Consider the following 25,626-nt stretch of genomic DNA (forward strand, 5'->3'; position numbering starts at 1 on the left):
CGACAGAGGGAGCCGTGGCTGACGTGGGGTGTGATGCCCGGAAGAGGGAGCATTTGCGTCCCGAACTCTGCCAGGGCAGGGGCTGCCGCCCCTCTCTTCAGGCCCCTGGTGGGGTCCCACCTCCAGCTCCCTCCACGCCTTCGGCTTGCCAAGCTGGTCACCGTCACACGTGGGCTCCGAGTGACCTCATCATTGGCTCAGAAGTTGGGAGGAGCCTGTTTATCATGGGGTGCGTAGTTTTGGGGAATGGGGTTCACCAAGAAAGTACCGGTAAAAAGCCGTAGAATGTGCCAGCTTAAGAGGAAGCACTCATCTCGACGCCTCTCCCAGTGGTGTCCCTGACTGCGTTCAGTGTAGGATTTTTATGGGGTAAGGAGTGCCTCGCTCTACCGCCTTACAGATCACCCCCCACACACCGTCCCCATCTCTGGACTGCGCCACTAGCAAATGGCACAGTGCTTCCTGGACGTGTCGCTGTCCTCAGCTTGGAGGCTTCCGGGGGTCGGCCAGGGCCCAGGAAAGCGCTGGCCTAAGAAAAAGCCTAAGAAAAAGTCAGAGGAAAAGGAACACGTGGGGCAGGAGGCGTCCTCCTTGAGATCAAGGGGCGTCTCCAGACAGTCCTGTTCCCATCCTTTGGGTGCCGCCGCCTTGCCCCCAGCTTTAACACTGCTGTTGTGGCCTCGATCCACGCAGCGCCCCCTGGGTTTGCAGACCCGAGCTTTCCGCAACGGCGAGAAGGGCTGCTTGGGAGAAAGTCTCGGCGTTCAGCTTGGCGCAGTCCCCTCTCTCACTTCTGTCGAGCCTCTCCTCTCCTGTTGGGGGCCGAGTTAGAAACGCCCATCTCAGAGCTGAGAGTCTCTGCCAGATCCGGGCGGGGCGACCCCCTAAAGCCAGTCCCAGTTAGGGCTCTGCCTCCCGCCCCGCCGCCGCCGCCGCCGCGAGCCCTCTCCTGGGTTCCCCCACCCCTCCCCTCCTCCGCCCAACAGAGGGCGGCCGCGTCCCCAGTCCAGAAGCGAGTCCCGAGCTGCAGCCCCAACCGCGGCCCGGGGTGGGTTCGGGAAGCCCTTGGAGCGCTCCGGCCAGGGACGCGCGGTGAGAGCTGCGGGCCCCGAGGCTCGGGTCTGGGGGATGCGTGGGGGAGACGGGGTTGTTGCCGGAGGGACGGGACGGCGTGCGACCGGGGCGAGGGTCCCAGCCCGGGAGAATCCCCTCTTTTCAGCCCAGCCCTAGCCGCCGCCCCCTTCCCCTTTGATCTGCACCTTCTCCCTTACCAAGGGAAGCCGTACCCTCCAGTGTCGGGGCCGGGCTCGAGCTGACATCAGAATAGCGACTCTTAAAGCAGCTGGGGCAGCAGGGGCCATCCACCCCCCTGCAGGACATAACGTCCCCTGCCCAAGGGCCTGGCGCAGTCCTGGCAGCAGAAGTGGTTCTCGTGCCAGCGCAGCCCCTCCGCCTCGGTGCGCTGTGGGGAGAAGATCAGCTAGGAGAGGGAGGAAGAATGGCTTATTCATTCATTCATTTACTCACTCATTCATTCATCCAGTAACCGCGCCTTAAACCCAGTTAACGCTAAAGCACTTCCACATTCTCATTTGATCTATTCAACCACTCTCCGACGCAGGGAGGGCTGCTTGGCTTGGCTAGGAGCCCCCAGCCTAGCAGGTGGCACAGCCTGAATAAGTGTGACCCAGGTCTCCTGGACTCCCAACCCAGGGTTCCACGCTGCCTCTTAGGCTGGCATTAAGGGAGTTCTTTGCATGATCAGGCACGGTACTGGGCACCTGGCATACTGAGATAACCGTCTGTCCAAGAGTTCCTGCTCCGGAGAAATTCTCTCAGCCCAAGAAAATTTGGGGGACTTGGCTTCCAATGGGGGAGGGTACAAAGGCATGGGTCCCACATGCCCAGAGCTCAAGTCAGAGCACAGGGAACACAATGGTACCAGGCTGATTCCTGGCTTTCCAGACTCCACAGTATTAGGAGAGGTATCCCCTTATATCCAGCCACATTGGACCCTGAGTAGACCTCCCCTCTAGACCCTCCTAACCGGGCTGTATCTGGTCACAAGCTGGGCAACGAGGCCACAGCAGCTGTGCGTGATGATGGCTGCAGTAGAGATGCCCATCACGGTAGTAGATGAGGTTTATCAGGGCCTGGCCACAGGCCTGGCAGACAAAACAAGCCTGGTGCCAGCAGCACCGCTCTCCTGCATGCACTGCGAACACTCCATACTCACCTGGCCTCAGCAGCTCCCTGCACTGCTGGGCAGGGATGCTGGGCCGGTCAGAGGTGGCACCACCCTCCTAGCTTCCCTTCTGGCTCTTCCATCCCAACCCCAACCTAACAGTTCTCTCCACACCCCTGTCAAGCCCACATCCACTGTGGGCCCCACCAAGAGTTCCTAAACTACGTTTTCCTTTTTCCTAAAGTTTGCTTAATGGTCAATCCCCAACTCCCTTTTTCCCTCTGGAGTTCCAGAAGCTAGTCCTTTCCATAGGAGTTGAGAGGGCAAAGAGCAGAGGACGGGGAATATGGGGTGGGAGACCACATACCTTCTCACAGGCACATTCTTTGAGCTTGGGAGGTACCAAGCAAGTACCCCCATGTCCCAGGGCCTCCTGCCTCCGCTGGACACAGAAGAGTGGCAAGTCAGCCACCTCCTCCTGCCCAAGGGCCAGGCAGTAGCAGGCCTCCACTATGACTGGGAGTGCCCAGCAAGATTGAAGTTTGACTGGAGAGAGAAGGCTTAGCTGCTGCATCAATGGAAGGTTGTAGAACCGCAGAGAGGTGCAGGAGATGTTGGCAGAGGAGGGCATGAGAAGCAGAGGGAAAGAGGGGAGAAAACTGGACTAAGTCCACCTCAGTCTCACTACCCACTGGAATGGGCATCACTCAGGCCCTGAAAACCCCACAGCCCTTAGCTTTTCTTCCTCCAGCTCTAAACAAATGATTTGTTGCAACTTGGGCAATGTAGCATGCAAGCCCAAAACAACATAGTAAAAAACAGGAAGGATTCCATCTTGAAACCCAATTAGTTAAAAAGTAAGACAATAACTCAGCCCACCTTGGGAGCAAAGCAGGCAGTCTTGAGTGATATGCTCCCAGACCAGGAAGCTGCTATCCCGGGAGGAAATCAGAGCAGTAAAATTCTTCTGAACAAGCAGGAAGACTAATAAGAAATTTAGTGTTTCTTCAAAGGTATTTGGGACTACTTAGCAGGTGTACATCCCTAGCACTTAGTCTCTCAACCGCCTGTAAAACCCCTAGGCAACGGCAGCTCTATCCTCTTGCTTTCTCTCAAAATAAAAGCCTCTGTCTTGCTCTCCTACCTTGACTGTTCGTGAAGTTCATTCTTCAGCTCCATGAACAAGAACCCTGGCATCAAGGCTATGCAGGAGTTGGCTTTACAATAATGCATTAACTTTCACATTTATGTTTTAAGCATTTTTCTGTATCTATGTTATCCTTCACATAAAGATTTTAGGAAAAAAATCTTCCCAGGTGATTCTGATGAGCAACCACATTTAGAGAACCCTGACCTAGAGCCTAGCTGGAGTGACACTGGAACAGTCAGGTCTGTTTCAGGTTATAAAATGTAACCCTGGCTTGCATTTTATCAATCTCAGATATTGATTCACGTATCTGAAAAACCCAGGGTCATTTCAGAAATGGCTAGTTCCAGATACTCCAACAAGATTATTAGGAGATTCCTAGTAATCTTTTCTCATTACCCTACAGGCTCCCGACCCCAGGAAGGCCCCCAGCAAGACCAGGCTTTCTGCTGCCAGCCAAATGAGCAGGAAGAAACCGTCCTTCTCCGGCATCCCAGCAGCAGTCCTGGGCTTGGTGCTCCCTGCTCTGCCTGGGACCACATGCCCATCCCTGACCAATCGCTCTGGCCAGTGGTCTGAAAAAGGACTGCCCTGATGTGCCTACCTTTGGAGGTGCGGAGGGGAGAGTCCACCTCATTTGAACCATATTATCCATATGGGAGAAAAAATGAGTTTTCCTCCAAGGAGAAAGTGGGTGCCATCACCAAGAGGAAAGGGAAAAGATGCTCTGGCAGAACTGGAGTCAGTGGGCTGGAAGTCCCAGTGGGCTCAAATGGGAGGTGTGGTGGGGGAAGACGACAGGGGAAGACTGCCATCAGAAAGGGGGACACGTGAATTACAATTTCAGAGACAGATTAGATGTGGGTGGTGACGGGTTCCTGGGTGTGGCCTTGACATGGGGTGGCAGGGCTGTCAGGGTGTCGGAGGCTCAACAGCGTGTGCCCACGTCTTCCCTGACAAGGGCGGAACCCTAATAAAACACAGTCTGCATGGATCAGTCTCAGAAAGGTATATGACCCAAGAAACACAGCCCAGTGGCATAAAGTAATTAACAAGCAATTTCATCCTTTAGTCGCACCTCTCAAAGGACTTTAGAGGGATTCAGATTCACAGTTCACAGCCATGCTGATTAAAACCCCCTTTCTTCTCCTCTCTCCTCTTGACCTAAAGCTGTTCTATGCTGGTCATTTCAAACTCCTTCTCCCACCAAAAATAAATGATGCTCCTCCTCCACACCCAGTCTGACTTAGCCATTACCGCTTTTCCCACACAGAAGAATCTGTTTTTTTCTAGGAAGGAAAGAGAGATGGAGGAGAAATTGAGCTGGCAATTAGAGGACTCTTTTTGGAGGGCTGGGGGGAAAGGGGACATCTGTGCCCAAATTCTCACTGACTATTTTTGTTCTAGCAAGAGGACAGCGACCTAGGGGTCACATAAGAACAGCCACCGGGAGGAACAGCGGGTGGCACAGCAAAATCATCAAGATTTTTTACATATGTGGCCCCCAACTCCATCCCTTCACCTCCATTTGAGAACCTGGACTTCCCGAAGAAGCAGGAACATTCAAGGCAGAAACTCAAGCAGGAGCCACTTTCTCTTCTTGGTAACAGACCTAGTGGTTTTATTGATTTGCTTTAACAACAAAATCAAGTGTTTTATATTGATCTATAAATTGGGAATTAACATGGCAGGTAAAATCATTCTGAGGCTATTAATGACTTCGGTAAATTCTGAACCTTCCACTTCAGATCTAATGAATTGTAATGCAAACTTCAACAATAATGAAGTACTATCTCTCACCCATTAAGTAGAAAAAATAAATAATGAAACCCAAAGTTAGTGAAGTTATTGGGAAAAAAGTGTATTCATCTGTTTGTAATACAACCCTCTTTTAGGACAGAGGCGATTTGGCAATACTCCTCAAATTCCAGATAATACTTATTCACAAAGCATTCAAAAGATGAAGAAAATCACACTTACCTTCCATCTCCTCATCAGTCACCCTCCAGGGCTGGGCACAGATTGATTCACCTTCCTTTTTTCAGTTGTTTTTTTTTTACTGTGGTAAAATACACATAATATAAAATTGGCCATCTTAACTGCTTTTCAGTGTACACTTCAATGATACTAAGTACATTCATGTTATTGGGCAACCATCACCACCAGCCACCTCTAGACCTCTTTTCATCTTCCTGAGCTTGAATTCTGGGCCCATTAAACCCTAACTGCCCATCCCACCTCCCACAGCCCCTGGCAACCACGGTTCTACTTCATGCCTCTGTGAATTTGACTACTCTAGGTCCCTCACATCAGTGGAATCACACACACAGTGTTTGTCTTTTTGTGATGGGCTTATGCCCCGTAGCATAATGTCCTCAAAGTTCATTCATGTTGTAGCATGTCAAAATTCCCATCCTTTTTAGGATTTAATAATATTCTGTATGTACAGACCACATTTGCTTGCCCATTCATGTGTTGATGGACACCTGGGTTACTTCCTCCTTTTGGCTATTATGAATAATGCTGCTATGAACATGGGTGTTCAAATATCTCTTTAAGACCCTGCTTTCAATTCTTTTGGGGTATACACCCAGAGGTGGAATTGCTGGATCATATGGTATATTGTCTCATATTTTTTGCAGGGGATGGTCAGGGGTCAGGCTTCTGGATTTGAGGGTATTAGGAGCTTGGAGGGCATTGACTGTGTGACCTTGGGCAGGTCACTTTCCCTCTCTGAGAGCAGAGCCCTGTTTCCAAACACAGACTCTTGTTAACCACACATATTCCCAGGCCTCTTTACCTGGTAGATACTAATTCAGGGCTCAGCCTGGGACCCAGGACCTTGGAAGTTTTTTAAAAGAGCCTCAGGTGATTTTTACCATCAGACAAGTTTAGGAATCACACGACCTCCTCAGTGCCCTGGGTCCAAAGGCCCTTGAAGCTCTGATCTTCTATCACCTCAGTGGCTAAGAGACTAATCCAGTCAGACTGAGTAGGTTCAGTTCCACCTGGTTGCCAGGTACCAGAACCACCTCACTTTCTTCACCCCACAAAGGAGGGTAATGGCACCTACCAAAGGACTACTGCACGAAGTAAATGGAAATGAAAGAAAAGAAGGCTTTAGCACATACTTAGTACTCAAAAAGTCCTCTAATACCTTTGTGCTCTTCCTAGTCCTCTCCCGCCCGGCCGCTGCCCTCCTCCAGAGGGTGGGTTCCTGTCGCCACCTGCTGGTAAAGCTAGGTCAGTGCACTCACACTGCCAGTTCCCACCCTACCCAGTCCCCACCAATCTCCACCCATTCAGAAGCCTCAAGCCCCCTGATGAAGGCAGAAACCCAATGTGGGAGGGCCTGGGGTCCCAGGGACCCAGTAGCCCCAAAATTCTGTTCCACAGCCTCGTCCCAATGACGGTGAGTCCTTGGCGCAGCTCTGCCGTCCTGGGTGGTCCCCGTAAGGAGAGAGCCGAGTGCCAGTTCTGCTAGGGACCTCACAGACATCGTCTCATCCGGCACTCGCGACCTCTGTGTAAGGCAGAGGAACTTAGGCATTTTCCACAGGTGAGGAAATTAAGGCTTAGAGAAGTGACTGGTACAAAGTCTCACGGCTTGCAGTGATGGAGTGAAGTCTCAAACCAGGGTGAATTTCAGCCCCCGGCTATTTCCACCAAGCCACAAGACCACTGAACTAGTGGTTCCTCACCTTGGCTGGACTTTGAATTCCCCTTAAAGACTACTAATGCCTGGGCCCCAGCCCAGAGATTCTGGTTAATTGGTCTGGGGTGCAGCTTGAGCCCTGAGGTTTCTTAAAGCTCTGGTAAGCACTCCAGTGGGCAGCCAGGGTGACCACCACTGCTCTAAACTCACCCACTCAGATCTCTGTGCCCTGCGGCTCTGCTCTCCGATCTGGGGAAAATGGCAAACTTCTGATAAGCTATCTGCGCTGAGGTGTCCCTCTTCCCTGGGGCTCACAGGTGCACAGAAGGGCCAGAGGACCTCGTGACAGTCCCGGCCTGGACCTGGTTCTGCTTCACGGAGATCAGCGGAGGGTGCTCCTGGGCCCACAAGCACCTGCTCTGGAGTGAGGCCTGCAGATGTGGGACCCCGGATTCTGCTGCATTCTGGCTGTGTGGCCTTGGACAAAGGATTGCACCTCTCTGTGAAATTGCCTCAGATGTAAAACGTATGAAGGTAGCTTCTATTGCATAAAATGGTTGTGAGTATTAAACGAGCTAATACAGAAAAAGTGCATAGAACGTTGCTTGGAACCCAGCAAGCTCTCAATAAATGTTACCACTACTGCTATAGCCAGTATTATTATTATTCTGACTCTGACAATAGCTCCCTGTGTGGACTACTTGCCAACTGATCAGGAGAGGAGAACCCCTTTTCCTGGGAGAACTACCATTCTCCCTTAGGGCAGGGCCATCCACACAGACAGCACCCCGAGAGGCAGGCACATGACTGGAGCTGGCCAGTCAGTACCCCCATCCTCTTGGACTAAACCCATTAATCAAGGGGTGAGCCAGTGACCCCAGTGCAGCCAGTCCGGCCCTGGCTGGAGAAACTGATGTGGTCAGGGAGCTATCAGAGGTGCCTTTTCCACCTACACAGAGGAAAGCAGAGAGTGTGAGAAAGAGACTTGAGGTCACCTTTTGAGCCCCCAGATACAGCCATGTGTGAGGTGAGAATGCTCCTAGCTGGCTGGGGCCAATCAGTATCCTTTTGAGCTTATGTTAATTTGCACTGACTTCTGTCCCCTAACACCTTTCACCATCAGTAGTCCCTGCTCACCCCTAGAGCCTCTGGGGGTTCAGTTGAGACAATGTCCAGGGAGTGGCTCCTACATGGGAGCTGGATCCTGAAGCAACTCATAAATCACATTAATTGCCCATAAATTAAATTTACATAGGACAAAATTGCTCTTGACAATCCCTCATAGAGTGAAGAGGACTAGAGAAACCTAATAATCAGGCAAAGCATGGGCCTGGACCTATAAAAGCCATGGTTGGGACAATTATCAAAATTTGAATGGGGTCTTTGGCCAAGGGTATTCCAGAGCTCATTGTACTATTCTTGCAATGTATGTGCAAGTTTGAAATTGTTTTGAAAGAAAAAGTTAAAAAGAAAGCTAACTTTTTCAAACAATAAGGCTTCTCTCTCACTTACCAACTTCACATTTCCCTGTATGGCCCCGGAAGATGACTGGTTAGCCAGAGACGGGTAAGATTCCTCAAGGGAGGAACAACCTAAGACAGGCACAGTCGCAGGGGGGTCATCAAGTGAGAAATCGGGGATCAACAGAGGTGAGGCTTAGAACCTCACCCCCCCTGTTCTGAGAGAAATCTTCTGCATACGTGGATGTTTTATTGCCCTGGTCTAGCTTGGATTAACACATAGTCTACAGGCACACACCTGATCATCTACATTTGCTCTCTTACAACACTAAACTATGTTTTCTACCTTTATCTTGTATCTACCTACCACTTCAGCATTTTATTAAAAATAATAATAATAAAGAGAGAAATGTGGTATCCACATATAAATCAAGTATAAAAACCAAATGAGTATTCATATTTGAACTGACTGTTTAGAGTTCATAATGCATGAGCAAAACCGAAAGTTTCTGTGATGACTGCCCTTGTACTGTTCACTATGTAACTTATTCATTATGTAAGAATTTGTTCTACATGTAAAAACTTGTTTGTTATGCCTCAGAAGATTGGAGACTGACAAAAATTAGGCTTGGGGTGGAATAATGATTGTGCATTGAGCATTGACTCCCCTATACAGAATTTTATTGTCGTTAACAACCATTTGATCAATAAATATGAGAGATGCCCTCACAAAAAAAAAAAAAAAAAAAAAAGAAGGACAGACTTCCAATGGTAAAATAAATTAGTAACCGGGATGTAATGTATAGCATAAGGAATATAGTCAAGATATTGTAACAGCCTGGTAGGGTGATAGCTGGAACCTAGAATTATGTATATAAATGTTCTACCACTGTGTTGTACACTTGAAACTCATGTAATGTAATACTGTGTGTCAACTACCCTTCAATAAAAAATAATTATTAAAAAAAAAAAAAAAAAAAAAAAAAAGAAAGCTAGTAAATTGCCTGTCAAGTGGCATACTCATACCGCCTTCACACACCACACTGGAGACACACAAATGGATGCTGACCCAGGGCCAGGGAGCGTGCTCCATCAGCGGTGGGAGGCATCCCTCTCTCTTCCCCTGAGCACCTGGTGGAGGGACAGGTATTTAAGAGCCAAGTTGTGCCAGAAATCTGTATCTGTAAACACTAGAAACACTAGACTCACATTTTGTGGGACCAAGACAGAATAAGAGAAAGACGGGATCTCCCTTCCAAGTTCACAGTACCCGAGACAGTTCTGTCTCTCTCTCTCCACATTCAGTCATTCAACACAGGCTCTGGGCAGAGCCCTGGAGAGACCGCAGTGATCAGGGTGGACAAAGTCCCGGGAGTTCCCTCCACAGCTCATGCGGCCTGGCTCCGTTATTGAGAGAGGTGGGGAGAACTACTCAAGGATGAAGCAGATCCATCTTTTCTTGAGGACCTCCTGGAGACCTGACTGGGCTTCAGAAGCCCCTGGATGATGTGCTAGAATGCTGATTTGCAGGCCACACCCCAGAGCCTCTGATGGTCAGTGGTGAGGTCTGAGAATCTGCATCTTTTAATGTTCCCTGGTGACACTGATGCTGCTGGTCTGGGGACCCCACTTTGAGAACCATTGCTTTACTGGGAAGAGCAATTTAAAGAGTGAGAGTTCCAGGCCCCACAAAAGACCCTAACTGCCCAAGGAGCTTTTAAAACTACTGCTGCCAAGCCCCACTCCACACTAAATAACTCAGGATTTCTGGAAGGTAAGAACAACTATCGGCATTTTTCAAAGTCCTCTGAGTGATTCTCATGCACGGCCATGGTTGGGCACCACAGCCCCAAACTAACCCAAACCCAGACTGCACTTCAGTTTACCTGGCTGTGTCCTCAGCTTGGCCCAGAGTCTAAGGATCTCTCTCTCCAGCTGCAGCCCCTTGAGCCAGCCCTGTGCTGGGCCATCTGCAAACTTTGTTACCAATCTGCTCATAGTCCTGCGAGGTCTCTACCATCATCCCATTTTATGGATGGGAAAACTGAGGGCTCTGACCACCCAGGAAGAGAGCAGCAGGGATTCAAACCTAATGCCGATTAACTGCTCCCTTCTCCCCCATCCTGCTTTGACTCAGTGTTTCCCAGGAGGGCGTGGCATTTGGGAAAGGAGAGTGACTTCCCCACATTATAAGGTATCTAGTGCCCCAAGCCCCTGCCTCCAAACACCATGAGCAGCCCTCCCCTTCCCCTCGGTCATCGTGACAACTGGGTCCAAATGCTCTGCCTGAGAGCCTCTGCCTCAAACACCCATCCTGGCACCAGGCATAGCCCGAGCCCTTACTTGTCCATTCCTACGTCTTTCAGACCCCTGCAGTGACCCCTCACCCTGTCATTGCACTCTTCCTATTTCTGACTTGAAATCCAACTCTGCTGTAATCTTCAGCCCCAAACCTCACCCCAACCTGACACTAACCATAATCAATTTCCTGAACTGCTTGTTAAACCTAATACTGATCTCACAGTCTTCCTGAAACCTGACTTCCAGACCCAGTTCTTTAGATGTTGTCATTGATCCGAATCTTCAGCAAATCTATATTTACACTTGAACTATACAACCTCACCTTAGCTCTCTCTCCTTATTTTTTATTTTCCACACCTTTTCTGAATGCACAGTTCCCATCAGCTCACATCCTGTTCACTAACCTTCAAAGGCTCCTTAGCAACACCAATGCTAACTAGCATTAAATATTTTCTTCAGTATGAACCAAACGTAACTTTCTAAGTGTAGCCATTAGCATTAAGTTTGATCTGATGTGAGAATATGTGATAGAAAGAACATGTGATGGAAGATTCCCATGTCACAGTGACTTGAAATGGGTTTGTCTCCTTTTTTTCTCTCTCTCCCCTCAAATCAAGGATTCTAGCTAGTTGTTCCATAGTCACAACTTAAACTCCTAAGGTTACCTCATGGTCCAAGATTGCTGCTAGAGCTCCAGCCATGAGGCCCTCTTGCCAGCCAGTGGGAAGGAAGAAATGACCAAGAAGGGTACACCCTTCCTGTAACAGACACTTACCAGAAGTGGAACCCAAACCTCCACTTTTACCCCAGTGGCCAAAATTTGGCCACATAGCTGCAAGGAAAGCTGGAAAATAGCCTTTTCTGGATGTCCATAATGCTCAGCTACAAATCAGGGTTTTATTATTAAGTGAGAGAAGACATATTGGAGCCAAGATGCTTTCAGACCACTTTCCCTACTTCCCTACCCGTAAGAAGGAGCTCAGTTTCAAATCTCCTGTCATCAGCTTGTAACATTCTATGAAGATTTTGGCTCCCGGCTCACTGACTCTCCAGCATGTTCTTGTCCTAATTCTTGATGTAAACCTTGAATTTCCGTAGCCAGGTAAACCTTGCCAACGCCCAGCCTCTCAGTTCCTTGGCCTTCTTTCCTGTGACCGTATCCACTTTTCCTCTGCCACTAGACTTGATCGTCACTGTGCCATCACTGACCCCCAGACGTCCGTTCCATTCCACCCACTTTCTGGGCCAGCTCACTCCCTCTCACCCCCCAGCTCCCACCACCTATCAACCTCACCAGAAACTGCACCCGCTGATTGATCTGCCACTTCTCCCCTGTCCCTTCAGCTTACAATGATTAAAAACAAAAGAAGTTAAAAAAAAATACACAAAAAGAACAACCTCCCTCCTGAATCTACTCCCCCTATAGCTACCACCCCTGTTCCTGCTCCCCCGACCCTCTTCAGGCCCTCCTCTCTGGTTCTCTCTTAAACCCACCACCCCACTTGTCCAAAACTGCCCTTGCTGTACTCCACCAACGGGCCCGTGGCCAGCGAGCAGTTTCCCTGCTCACGCGTTGGCCATCAGGCACCGCACACGCTGGCCTGACCGGGACAGCCCTGGTTTATGTCTGTGGCTCTGATGTGATTGTGAACTGTGCCCCTTTCACTCACAAGTGTCTGGGCTTGGACAATAGACCCCATGGTCACCCTCTCCTGCAGCGTCCACACGGCCGCTCCCTCCCTCCCCCAGCACTCGGGAGTCCCTCCTTTCTCCCTGTTGCTCCGTCTCAGGCTCCTTTGCTGGTCCCTCCTCAACTCCAGGGAACCTCCTAATACTGTGGTACAAACCCTCCCTCTGGCTCGGTCCTAAGTCCCAACTTCAGCTGTAACTTCACTCATTCCCTCAGTCATTGCAGCCAGGTGTTCGGCTCTAACCAGGATTGAGGGGCTGATGACTCCTAACTTTGTATCTCTAGCCCAGACCTTACATCCAGCTGCCCTGGTGACATCACACATGGATGTCTAATTGGCACTTTAAACAGGACATATCCCACACTCCTGACCTCCCTGGCTCTCCACGGTCCTCCTCATCCCAGTTAATGGAATCTCTGTCCCTCCAGTCGCTCAGACCGAAGCCTGGTGTCATTCTGATCCCTCGCGCCCCACGCCCAATGCGCCTGGGTAGCCTGTCATGTCCACCACCTTCTGACTAGCCACTGCCTGGAGGACTGCAACAGCCTTCATTCACACTGGCCTCCTTGCCTCCCTAGTCCTCCTAAATCTGCTCCCCACACAAAAGCTAGAGTGCTCTTGTTAAACCCTGCTCAAACCTTCCCATGGTCCCCAGTTCTCACAGAGCAGAACTCCCTCACTCCCCTGCCCCCATCACAGCACCTCCATAATCTTACCTATTACTCTCTTCTCACTCACTGTGTACCAGCCTTGCTAGTCCTCAAATGTGGCTGAGCATACTCCTACCTCAGGGCCTTTGTACTTGCTATTCCATCTGCCTGGAAAGCTCTTCCCCCAGATATTGATGCAGCTCACCCCTCACCTCTTCAGATCTTCACTCAAGTGTTACCTTCTCAGTGATACCTTTCCTGATCACTCTGTTTTACCTTGCAGACCTCTCTCCAAATACTGTTATACCTTTTCCTCCTTTCCTGCTATTTTTTACACTGTATCAAACACCCTGCATGAGAGTTTAGAATGTCAATGATAAAAGGGCAGGGATGTCCATTTTGCTCACTACCATCTGTCAAGTGCCTAGAATGGTGCCTGGCACACAGTAGGGGCTTGATGAATAGTTTGAATGAGCCCTCATTCTATACCATAACCCCTGCCTGTCTCTCTGGCTCCAGGCCTCATCCACGTCTCACATTGGTTAAGCCCTTTCTCTAATGGGTCCCCTGCACCTGGTGACTGTGGCTGAGTGGGCAGGCATGAATCTGGTCTCCTATCCCCGTGTAGCATGATGGCTTCAGAAGGCAGTAAGCAGCCTGTGCCTAGAGGTGTGAAATAACAGGTTTGAGAGGATTCCTGACTCTACAGGAGGCCACAGGTCATGACCTGTGGGGCCTTCCAGCTCAGACTCATACTGATTCTGTGAAAAGCCAGGATGTCCCCAGCAGCATCTTTTGTCACATTGTCCTTTCTAGAGGACACATCAGTGCCCTTGTTTCATTCTCTGTGCCCGCACCAAACCCTCATCTCCCAGGCTGTGAGCTCCATGAAGGTAAAAACTGAGCTCAGATCCCATCGTCCACTTGGGCAGCCACCCAGGGCGTCACCAGCAAACAGTTGAGGACCCCCTCGGAGAGCTGCGGCAGTGAGGTCCCAGGGCCCTGGGCTCGGACAGCTGGCCTGGATCACTGCCTGCCTCTGAGCCCCTCTCTACTGATTCACCCTTTCTGAGCCTCCATTGCCTTATCTGAGAAGCAAGTGTAAGACTAGGGCTCTGGTGCTAGAAGTCTGGGGTTCCCTGGAAGGAACTTCCTTTTAGAGCAGTCTGCCAGAGGCCATGTGACACCCACAGAACCGTGAAGAATGAAAGAGGCCCCAAACAACCTCAACAAAATAAAGAGGACTGAAACTGGCCATTCCAAAGTTCAGACCTGTTTCCTCTTTTGCAAGAGCCTGGATGCACCTTCAGGCAGCAGAAATCCCAAGTTTCTGAGAAACCCCCCTGAATGAATCCTTTGGGGATGCAAATTTCTTTTGCCAGCTTGAGAAACTGAAGTGCAGGGCAAGAGGCTCTGAGCCAGGGGGAAAGCTTGCCCAAGGTCACCCGGCGGGGATGTGGTGGATGCTTGAGTCTGTTTCTGGGCAAATCTCCAACTCTTAAGCCTAGCTTCAGGCTTTCTCCAAAGTCCCCCCTTTTCACCTTTGCACCACATAGGCTGAGCCAGGGAGACCTGGGTTTGAGTTCCTTAGGGGCTTGGGCCTCAGTTTCCTTTCTGTGAAATAAAGGTACCCACCTGGGGATAGAAGTTGAGGAAGAAGAGGACAGCTGACATGGATGAGACACTTGCTCTGTGCCAGGCACCGTGCTAAGCACTTACATGTATCAATCCATTTAATTGTCACAACAACTTCCATAAAATCAGGTACAATTTTATTGTCACCACTTCACTGGCTAGAAAACAGAGGCATAGAGAGGTGGAGTAATGGGCCCACCTCCCTTTTAAAGTTTCGAGAGGGATCACAGATAACCCAAGAAAATACCAGGTACATAGTAACTGCTGGGTCAATGGTACGGTTCCAAGCTCCTTGACTTCTGTGAACCACAGCCACGCAGGTGTGCTGTGAATGGCACTGAAAACACTGAGCACGGTGCCTGGCACATGGTAGGAGTCCTTATTTACCAGCATCATAGTCGTTGATGGTAGCAAATCTTTATCTTCTGAAAATGGATTTTATTTTACAAAACAGCTAAAATTCATGTGGAGTTGAATATGGTGACTAATGCCAGTGATCTAGCGTTGAAATGTCATTTTTAGAACAAAACAAGGTGTAATTACTGAGCCCCGAGCCTGTTTTTCCTTAGAGAAAAGCCTTATACTGTGTCAGATCAGCAGGTACTAGATCTGTGTTCCCCATCTGAATCGTATGCCTAAAGCAACCCTCATTTTAACCAAAATCTTCATGCCCTATCCTAAATCTACCCCGACCCAAATCTGAATGTCTATACTTCCTCTAAGTTCCCCACACATTTTCACCCGTCTAGCCTCACCAAAACCCTGAAGTTTCTTTGTATTCTTTTCTGAGTTTCACTTTGCTACTTTCTGTTCCTTTCCTGACCTGGATCTGTACTAATTCTCAGAGGATTAAAACAAATATAATTGCATTCAAAGCATGCAACATTTGAATACATTCTCCTCAAAAGTAACAGTAAATGCCAAACTTCTAAATTAAAATTATTTTTCACATTTTCCAAAGAGATTTCTTTTAGTATTTTCAAAATCATGTATTAAAATGTATAGCAAATAGTTTTATATTAATAAACAGCAAAAATGTAATAGCATTCAAATGGTCTTAGAAATTTTAATTCCATCTTACTAAATATTTTAGAAAAACAAGACTGTTCCCTAAACAGCATCTGGTGTCCCACTAGTTGCCAATATGAAGAACGGCTATCGTGCTTCACACATTATGGCCAGACCTACATATATATAAATTTAACTATTATACAAATGGTTTATGGTATTATAAAATGTCCCTCAGCTGCCATGTGCAGCTGTTCTGAATACTGTGCTAACTCATGAGAACCTTCAGAACATGAAAAGAAGAAAATGGACACTTGGTTATACATTTATCACATTCATGCAACCTGAGAAGCAAGATCTGAGGAATGAATTTATCTTTTCTTTCATGTAAGACCTTCTGCTGTTCAAATTTGCCCCACACTCCAAAGCAGTGTCTAACACTCCAGCTCACCCCACACCTCTCCTGCAGTCTGGGGCACGACCTTTGGTTGTGAGAATGTTGAGCAAGAGATCCAGAGAAGTGTTTTCCTGCACCCTGAGTTGCCTTAGCATGTAGCCATCTAGGTTTCCAGCCTGCCGGTCAGCACAGAGTCCCAGGGGCCTGCGGTTCTTACTCATGTATTTGTTTAGGGTTTGAAATACTCAGGAAACCATGTAGGATCTTAGGGCCGCTCTTGTGGTCAAGGCAGTGGTACTGCTCTACTGCGCCTACTGCCTGGAAACATTTTGCATAAACTGTGCCTGAGGCCTGGGACAGCGTTCTCTTTTCTGGTCTTTGAAATTCTTCAGGTCTTAGTTTAAAAATTCCCCTCTCAGACAGACCTGTCTGTCCTCTAAATCCAGACTGGATCCCACCTGCTGTTCTCATGGAGCCCAGTTCTTTTCCTTCTTGGCATTTATTACAATTAATAACAATGAGATCAGCATAACTAATTTGTGGATTTATGTCTATACCATCTGTCAGAATCACAAAAATGTAAGCTCTATGAGCACAGAGACCACATCCTTTCGTCCATCACTGGATATCCAGTGCTTAGCATACCGTTTGGCACATAGTTGGTGTCCAGGAAATATTTGTTGACCAAGCCAGTGAGTTTCCTCAACTTTTAATGCCAGGGTGTTAATGTCTGTCTCATAAGTATTATTGGGAGAGTAAAGAGAGAATGGGAGCAAAGGCCACATAGTAGGTGGACAATAAATACTATTATTATTATATATTCAGAGGCAGGTGAGAACTGAGGAATCTTGGAGGTGGGGACTTGAGGGCTATTTGGAGTTGGATGGGATTCATGGAATCAGGAGGGCATTCCAGGACAGAATAGTTTGAGTGAAGGCATGGAGGAAAGTATAAAGGCAGTGAGTAAACCTATGTGGCTGGATGAAGAGTAGGTTTTGGGACAGCCCTGTAGTTAGAAAAGCAGACTGGGGTCAGATTAGGAAGAGCCTTGAATGCCAACCCAGCACATTTAAACTGGATCCTTAGGCAGTAGGGAGCCAAAGAATGTTTTTGAGTTAAAGTGTCAGCTGAAGACATGGTATTTAGAAAGATTAATAATGGCAAATCTGGACCAGGTGAACTAAGAGACTGAAGAAAAACAAAAACATTTCATTCAAACCCATCTCTAACCTTTGTGACTGTACAAAACATGCAGGGTTAGGGGCAAAAGCTCTACAGATCTAGATTCAAGCCCTAGCTCAGCAACGTTATGACCTGGCTGATACTGAGCCAGCCACTTCACCTCCCTGTGCCACAGTTTCTCCACCTATAAAACGGAGATAGTCCTGCCTATTTCACTGGACTCTGGTGAGAATCAAATCAAAGAAAGAATGCACTCATTCAAAAATGAACCCCAATAATGTGTCAAATTGTTTTGTAAATGATAAGGAGATGGAGATTAAGTGGACATGTTCTGAAAGAGGCACATAATTTCCGAATATCAAGTGCTTGTGGAACGCAGCTTTCCATCTGTCATCGCACTTAATCTGCCCGATATCCTTACCAGGTTGGTACTGTTATCAAGTCCATTTTATAAATGAAGAAATGGAGGCTCAGAGAGACTAAGTAAGTCACCCAAGGACGTTCAGCCCTTAAGTGGCTGAGCTCAGGTCTTGGGCTCACAGCTGACCCATGCCTGAGATGACTGTCTCCCTCCTAGTGCTGGGCCTTTGAACACATCTGGCTACTTGCAACTTCTAGGCCTTTAGCTTGCTGTTCCCTTTCCATCCCAATTTTTTTTTTTTTTTTTTTTTGCCTGTAGAACTACTCGTCTTTCAAATTCTACATCAGGCTTCAGGAAGACTCCAGGACCCCTGCTTGGGCAGCTCCTCTGGGCTTCCCCAGCACTTATTCAAACATCTCCCATGATATTAACCACACTAGCACTATATCCCTGGTCTCTGAACTTTTAAAAAAGTATATCCCTTATCAGTAAAAAAATATCTTTAAGTGTACACCCATAATATAGGCACTTTTCTTTTTTTTTTTTTAATTAAGGTATCATTGATGTACAATCTTATGAAGGTTTCACATGAGCAACATTGTGGTTTCAAAACTCACCTATACTGTCAAGCCCTCAGGCCCCCCCATTGCAGTCACTGTCTATTGGCCTAGTAAGATGCTATAGTCATTACTTGTCTTCTCCATATAGGCACATTTCTTTATAAAGTACTGTATATACACGTTCTGTTGAACCACATATATTAAATATTGATAAACCCTAATTCTTTTATTTTTATGAAAAATAAATACAGGATCTGATCCAATATTTTCTTCCCACAGCCCACTGACCACTGACAAGTTACAAATTCATACCTCTAACCCAAGCTGGTGGGCGGAGTGGAGGGGGGCGAGTGGGGGGGACAAGAGTGTGGGGAGGCCAGTGAGGGAGGGGTCGCTGGTAGGTGGATGCCATGCTTCCCACTGCAGGAGGTCTGAGAAGAACGTGGGAGTCCAGCTTCTTCCCCAGCGGGCCGGACCTGGGGGCATGGGGGTTATGGGCAGGACACCTCCCACAGTGCTGTCACCCACTTGAGCCAGGGGAAGGTGGGGCGAAGTTGAGCCTGGATTAGCAGGGCGGCAGGGAGGCTGCTAGAGCTGCGGGGCGGCCAGACGGGCCAGTGCGGAGAGGCAGGCGCACCATGCCGCTGCAGGATGTCACCCTCCGAGAGGTGTGGGCCTCGGACAGGTCCGGAAGCCCCCCCCCACCGCTACCACCTCGCCTGTCTCAGCGCTGGGGGGCCCAGGTGGAGGGGCTGGGGCGGGGCAGGAGGAAGGAAGGCAGACTGATCCGTTCGTTGCCCTCAGCGGACCTGAGGAGGAAGGCCGGCGGAGCCCAGAGGTCCGGCAGCGCCCCAGGCAGGTAAGTGACCCCTGCTCAGGCAGGAATCCCACGCAGGGGATCTGCGAGTGCCACCGGCCCCCCTCAGCCGCCTCCGGGGGTGGCTTCTCTGGAGGGTCTTTAGGAAAGGGGTATTTGGAGCGCCTGGGCTGTCCGGGGGAGGAATCTGGGCTTGCAGCAGTGGAGGCGGCCATGGCGCCTGGGAGGGGTCACGGTGCCCACCCCACGGAGGAGGCTACAGCTCCCCTCCCTCTAACCCGCGGTTATTTCTGGCGGCTCAAGGGATTACAGGGCGCTGGGCAGCCCTCGGAACCCCCCATTCCCTCCTCTTGGCCCCCGACCCCCAGCGACCCGCCCGGGGACAGAAACTGAGGAAGAAGAGGAGCGAGGCCCCTGAGTCCCCCGACCCTGCGGGACCCGAGCCCCGGAGACCGGCGGTGGCCGGGCGGCCGAGGGCGGGGAGCTGAGTGCGGGCGGGGTGTGAGTGCGGCGGGGCGGGGCGGCGGAGGGGGTCGCAGGGGAGGCCGAGCGCGGGGCCGCCACCCGGGCGAGGAGCCCGAGCGGCTGCATCCCGGGCTTGGGGAGCGACGGAGAGGGGGTCGGGGAGCTGCCTCCCCGGACGCGGCGGGCTCCTGCCTGACCCCGCGTCTCGGCTCAGCCGTGCGGAGGGGGAGGCCCGGGCGCCGCAGACCGTCTACACCAGGTTCCTCAGGGACCCCGAGGCCGAAGAGCGCGACACGCGGGAAACCTTCCTGGTGGCCCGCGCCCCGGAAGCCGAGCGCGGTCAGAGGAGGCCCGGGGGAAGGGCGGGCTAGGGGGCGGGCCGGGGGGGAAGGGGCGAGGGGCTTGACAGAACTGCAGCGAGAGTATCTACTAATTTCCCTGATTTTGTCTCCTAGACCACAAGGACTAAAATGTTTACTATGTAGCGCTTTACAGAAAACGCTAGCTAGCCAATCCCCATTTTATAAGAGCTAATCGTGTCATCTGTAATAAAGGTAGTTCTATTCTGTCCTTCCAGCTGGCATCCCCCTTATTTCTTTTTCTTGTTTTTTACTTGCTGGGTACAATCTTTGGAATGACATTTGACTACAAGCAGTGGGAACAGAAATTTTTGCCTTGGTCTCCAACTCATGGGAAATCACTCTTTTACCAGTAAGGTCAATGTCAGCAGTAGGGTTCCTAGATGCCTTTGTCAGTTTGAGAAAGTTTCCTTCTATTCTTAGCTTCTGAAAATTTCTGTCATGGACAGATATTGAATTTTGTCAAATACATTTTTTGCATTAACTGGGTGAATAATGTTTTCTGTTGTTTTTCTCTGATAACCAGGTGAATTACAGTGATTGATTTTTGCACGGTAAAGCAAACTTGCGTACCTCACATTCATTCCACTGGTCATGCTGCATTATTTTTTGTATGTATTATTGGATTTGATTTGTTAAAATTTTGTACAGAATTTTTTGTATCTATGATGATGAGGGATATTGACCTATAGTTTTCTCTTCTTGCAATGTCTTTGATTTTGGTAAAGGATAACAATGGCATCACAGAATGAGTTAGGGTGTATTCCCTCCCTTTCTATTTGCTGGGACAATTTACGTAATGGTGTTATATCTTCTTTAAGTGCTTGGAAGAGTTTGCCAGTGAAAACGCTTGGGTCTGGAGTTTACAGGAAACTGTAGCTACTGATTCAGTTTCTTCATTAGATTTATGGCTGCTGGAGGGTTTCCATTTTTATGAGTGACTTTTGGTAGTTGTGTGTGTATTTTTTAAGTTTTCCCATTTCATCTAAGTGGTCCAATTTATAAGGATAACATTTATCAAATATCCTTTCTCTTAGAACTTTAATTTCTAAACAACCTCTTGTGATGGCCTTTCTCTCATTCCTGATATTTGTAAGTTGTGTTTTCTCTCTTCCTTTCCTGATCAGTCTCACTAGAGTTTTGTCAACTTCAGTGACGGTACCAAGGAATTATATTTTTCTTTCTTTAATTTCTATATAATTTTTTCTGATTTACATGACATTGATTTCTACTCTGATCTTATCACTTCTTTCTTCTGCTTAATTTGGGCTGGAGTTTCTATTCTATTTACAGTTTCATATGGCAGAATTTTTAGTAATTGAGTTGAGACCTTTCTTCATTTCTAGTATAAGCATTTAATGTCCATTGAATTAATCAATTGAAAGACTGCTTTAGATGCATTGCATAAACTGTGATATGTTATGTTTTATTTTATTCATCTCAAAATGCTTTCTAATCATCTGATTTCTCCTCTGACCCATGTTTTATTCAGAAGATGTCTGTTTTTTGCTTACTAAATATTTGGTAATATTTTTGCATTTATGTCTAATTTAATTTCATTTTGGTCAATGAAAAAAAAACATTGTATGATTTTAATCCTTATAAATGCATTGATCCTATGATTCCCCCCACCTTAAAAATGCATTTAACATAATTCAGAGTCCATTTGTGTTAAAACCACCTAATAAAATAGGGATATATGGATATTTTCTTGACTACATATGGATATGGATATGTTCCATTGAGGTAAATGGAAACATAAACAGCTCACATTTTCTTAAAATACATCTCTATTGTTTAATTTTTAAACTATATATATACTTGTGGTAATTTTAAAATATAAATTAGAAAATAAAACTTCACTCCAAAGTATCAAGAATGCATTAGACAATGGGAGAAAATAAGGAGACCTCAAGTGAAGGAGGAGGCTGGCATGCTCCAGAGCAGTAACGGTGAAGGTTTTTTTTTTTGATAATTGATAATTAATTAATTTTTTTTTTTTGAAGAACATTATGTTTACTAGGCTCTCCCCTACCCCAAGTCCCCCCCACAAACCCCATTACAGTCACTGTCCATCAGCATAGTAAGTTGTAGAATCACTACTTGTCTTCTCTGTGTTGCAAAGCCCTCCCTGTTTTGTTTTTTTAAGTGTACAATTTTATAGCAGCAATCTCTTACCTTAACTTAGCTCATGTGAAAAACTGAGATCCTTGTCTTCAGGCAAAAGCAGCCTTTAAGTCCTGCTCCATTTCATGCCTCTTTGCTTCTAAAACAAGGAATACCACATTTCACATTGCGTCACACTTTGGAAACATAAAAGGAATAGTTGGGGAAATAAGAGCTGGCTGGGTAGCCACCCTTTAGGAAGGAGTGCTGGCGGTTCCCAGTTCAGATCTGTGAAAGAGAAGAAAAGCCACAGCTTGCCTGGAATGTCTTAAGTGCAGTGTCTCCACCTGCTGGTGTACGTGACCCAGTTATATTCCTTACAGCTGTCAATATGCTTAGGAATGTAAAAGAGAATTGAATCGAACCTTCCAGTAGAATCAATGTGCTTCAGAAAAATTCCCCATAATATATATACATATCTCCAAAATTTTCAAAATGTAATTTAGACCAATGAGGGTGAGGCAATAAGAACCTTGAATCATGCCACACACGGCAGGTTTGAAAACAACAGCCTCGTTGGCAATCCCTTTCCCCAGTATCGACTCCTCAGGCTTCTGCTCTCATTTCCTTCTTTCTCCCTCATCTCTCCCCCACCTCCTACCCCAAATCTCCTCTCTGACACTGCCTTTTCTGCAGCACCCAGCTTGTTGTGTTCTTAACCTCCTTATTTCCCATTGTTTTCTGGCTTCTGGTATTACACATAAGAAATCCGTTTCCTGCCTGGTTCCAGTCCTTTGATGTGCAAACTATTTTTAGTTTATAAATTTATAAACTTACAAGCTTATATATTTATAAGCTTTTCTATTTCCTTTCTGAAAGCCAGGGGCAATTTGTATTATCATTGTTTTTCTTTTGTTTCTGATCCTGTGGTCCAAAAATGTCATATGCAATGTGATATTTGTATGTAACTATTTGTATATTCTCATAATTCCTGCTGTCTTACATTGCACGAATCCTACCCATCCAAAAACCAAAGTCTTCCCTTTACTGAAGAAAAGGTTTTTTTCATTATATTTCTTTCATTACATTCTCTCCTATGCCTTTTATACATCAGCTGCAGGTTGCAATATAAGACTTCCTCAATATATTTTCTCAATGTAATGTGACTCCAAGTAGCTAGAACAAAGGTCCAGTTTTTTCTGTTCTTTCTCTCCCATCTGGCTCTATTTTTATGACCATAGGACCATTACCTGAGCAGCCTACGTAGTGCTTCACCTTCCTTAGAGGGTCCCTCATTGCCTTCAAGAAGGAAAGCAAGTTACATGAACCGTTTTAGCATTATCTTATTCTTTCTTCTCTTCTTTAAGATTCCAATATAACTGTTTTCCCTTCTTTGTCTGTCTTCTATATAAATCACCCTATCACTGTGGCAGACATACTGTGGAAGCTCAAATGGTTAGAGATCAGGGCTTCTCAAGAGCTTAAAGGTGCCCCCACCAATCTTGTTGTCCCTCAGATATCTCAGCAGAGCCAACACAGAGAAATGATGGATTCAAAAAGATCACAGATGTGGATTTTGTCTACAAAAGACCCTCAAGTTTTTAGGGACTACGGTTGCCTGGACTGAAAAGGAGAAGGTAAAAAAGGAACGGAGGCAATCATACTCACACATGCGCCCAGCAGGAAGCAGCCTGGGAAAATACCCAGCTGCCAACAGGTGCTACCATCCCTGAGAGAAGGATAGCTCACAAGGTGGCCCCAAGATGCAGAGAGCCGAGCGCCAGTGAGGATTTGTCAGGGAAATAACAGCTGGCAGGTTGCCACCCTCTAGGAAGGAATGTGGCCTTCCCAGATCCAGCTCTGTGGAGGTGAGAGTGTGGGTCATTCTCAGTCCTTAAAAGCTAAACAGGGAACTCTGGCTGGGGTTTTCCCAATTGAAACTCAGAACTGCCACAGACAGGGACTCCTGTCACCTTCCACTTCCCCCTCGTTGAACAGGAATGCTTACAGCGGCTTTCCTAGGCGGCCCCACACATGTAAGTCGGGTGCACTGGAGGCAGACACGGCCTCTGGTCTCACAGGTCCACGCGTGGAGAGGACTCGTCCTGCAGGCGTTGTACTTCATGGACTGCAACCAGGAGTCTCTTCCTTACCGCGACCTGCTTTAGTTGATGAGATTTCGGGTTCTAGCTGCTGCCTTAATGGAATGAGACTGCAGGGGACCGTGGGATGGGATGGGTGTATTTTGCAGGAGGGAGGCAGGGGGAGCACCAGGGCCCAGAGGGCGGACACACTCAGAGGTGACCCCACATGCACGCCCTTGTTTATCCTCCCCCTTAAGACTTCGTGGGCACTGTGACCTGCTTCCAACCAGTATAATGTGGCAGAGTTACGGCACATCACGTCCTTGATGAGGTTGTCACACGGCTAGGGTGACAGAGCAGCATTCCCGTGATTGGGATGTTAGAGGGCAAAGGTGATGGATGTCAGTCAGAACTATGCTTTGCTGTACAAGGTGTCACTTAGCAGGCTGGACCCAGGGACTCTTTGCTGGCTTTGAACTACACTCCCTGTTGACAGAGGGCCTGCCAGAGGGTGGGGAGGCAATGACTGTAGGTGCCTCCGGGAGGCGACAGTGTCCCCTGGTTGGCAGCCAGCAGGAAACAGGGGCCTCAGTGCTGCCACCTTGAGCACATGAGTTCTCCCAACAACCTGAGTGAGCCTGGAAGGGGATTCTTCCCCCGTCAGGCCTGCAGTTAGGAACACAGCCAGTGAAACCCCAAGCAGAGGAGCCAGGTTAAGTTGTGACTGGTCTTCTGACCCACAGAAACATGGGAAAACAAGTGTGTCACTGTAACCTGCTGTTTGTGGTGATCTGTTATGCAGAGGAGAAAACCAATATAATCATTGATACCTGTTTGCTTATTTTATTTCATTGTCATTCTCTTGACATGCCACTTTGCAATGCCCCTTGTTGTGTTTTAGTTTGAATACATTCCTCAGATTTGGTTGGTTTTGATATTACAAACAGATTAAGGGAGTTCCCTTTTATTCTAATTTTATTAAGAGTTTTAATCATGAATGTATGTTCAGTTGTGTCAAATGATTTACCATATTGGTTAAATCAATTCAATGATTTCCCCCTTTTATTCTGCTACTTGAATAATTCTGTAGGTTGTAGTTGGATCTTGTATTTTAATCAGACATTTGAAAATTATATCACTCATGTATTCTTGGAATAAACCCCACTGTGTCATGATAGAGTACACTTTTTTACATATTGCCGGATTTAAATCTATCCTTATTTTGTGCAGCATTTTGTAACTATGTTCATAAAAGCATAGTTATTAGTCTATAATTGGGATTCTGATAGATTTGGGTTTAATTTGCTCTTTTGTTTTCCTACTTTACTAAAGTGGAAGCCTAGCTTATAGAGCTTTGTTCTTTTCTAAAAAAGATGCTCACAGCCATAGATTTCCCTCTAAGCTCTGCCACAGGTATATCCCATAAGTTTTCATATGTTGTATTTTTGTTTACCTCAGCTCTAATTTCCCTTTTACCCATGAATTACTTAAAGGTGTGTTGTCTAATTCCCAAATATTAGAGAAGGTCCCGATTTCCTTCTGTTGCTAATTTTAAAATTTAAT

The 25,626-nt window shown here is 47.6% G+C and overlaps 1 protein-coding gene and 3 long non-coding RNA genes across 7 annotated transcripts; 2 read left to right on the forward strand and 2 right to left on the reverse strand.

Annotated features, from left to right (window-relative positions):
• The first annotated feature begins 90 nt into the window (after positions 1-90).
• On the forward strand, positions 91-7,635 carry LOC130681303 (uncharacterized). 4 transcript variants are annotated; one of them, XR_008994348.1, is made up of 4 exons: positions 91-229; positions 3,739-3,944; positions 4,740-4,935; positions 7,305-7,635. It is a non-coding gene; the product is annotated as an uncharacterized LOC130681303 (long non-coding RNA). The 4 variants fall into 4 exon arrangements; XR_008994350.1 differs by lacking the exon at positions 7,305-7,635 and adding an exon at positions 6,507-6,525; XR_008994347.1 differs by lacking the exon at positions 7,305-7,635 and having other exon boundaries at positions 4,740-5,176.
• Positions 376-3,258, reverse strand: PRICKLE4 (prickle planar cell polarity protein 4). Its single transcript, XM_057494014.1, is given in 6 exon segments — positions 376-665; positions 667-812; positions 1,272-1,359; positions 1,361-1,482; positions 2,060-2,258; positions 2,553-3,258. Coding segments are annotated over 6 exon segments (1,044 nt in total). The 5' UTR covers positions 2,817-3,258; the 3' UTR covers positions 376-440.
• On the reverse strand, positions 6,512-22,245 carry LOC130681307 (uncharacterized). The gene is made up of 3 exons (XR_008994356.1): positions 22,052-22,245; positions 9,487-9,578; positions 6,512-6,559 (listed from the first exon to the last, which is right to left on the reverse strand). It is a non-coding gene; the product is annotated as an uncharacterized LOC130681307 (long non-coding RNA).
• Positions 18,773-19,522, forward strand: LOC130681304 (uncharacterized). The gene is made up of 3 exons (XR_008994351.1): positions 18,773-18,917; positions 19,037-19,091; positions 19,418-19,522. It is a non-coding gene; the product is annotated as an uncharacterized LOC130681304 (long non-coding RNA).
• Positions 22,246-25,626: the final 3,381 nt, after the last annotated feature.

Source organism: Manis pentadactyla, chromosome 16, assembly GCF_030020395.1.
Source record: "Manis pentadactyla isolate mManPen7 chromosome 16, mManPen7.hap1, whole genome shotgun sequence".
Taxonomy (NCBI): domain Eukaryota; kingdom Metazoa; phylum Chordata; class Mammalia; order Pholidota; family Manidae; genus Manis; species Manis pentadactyla.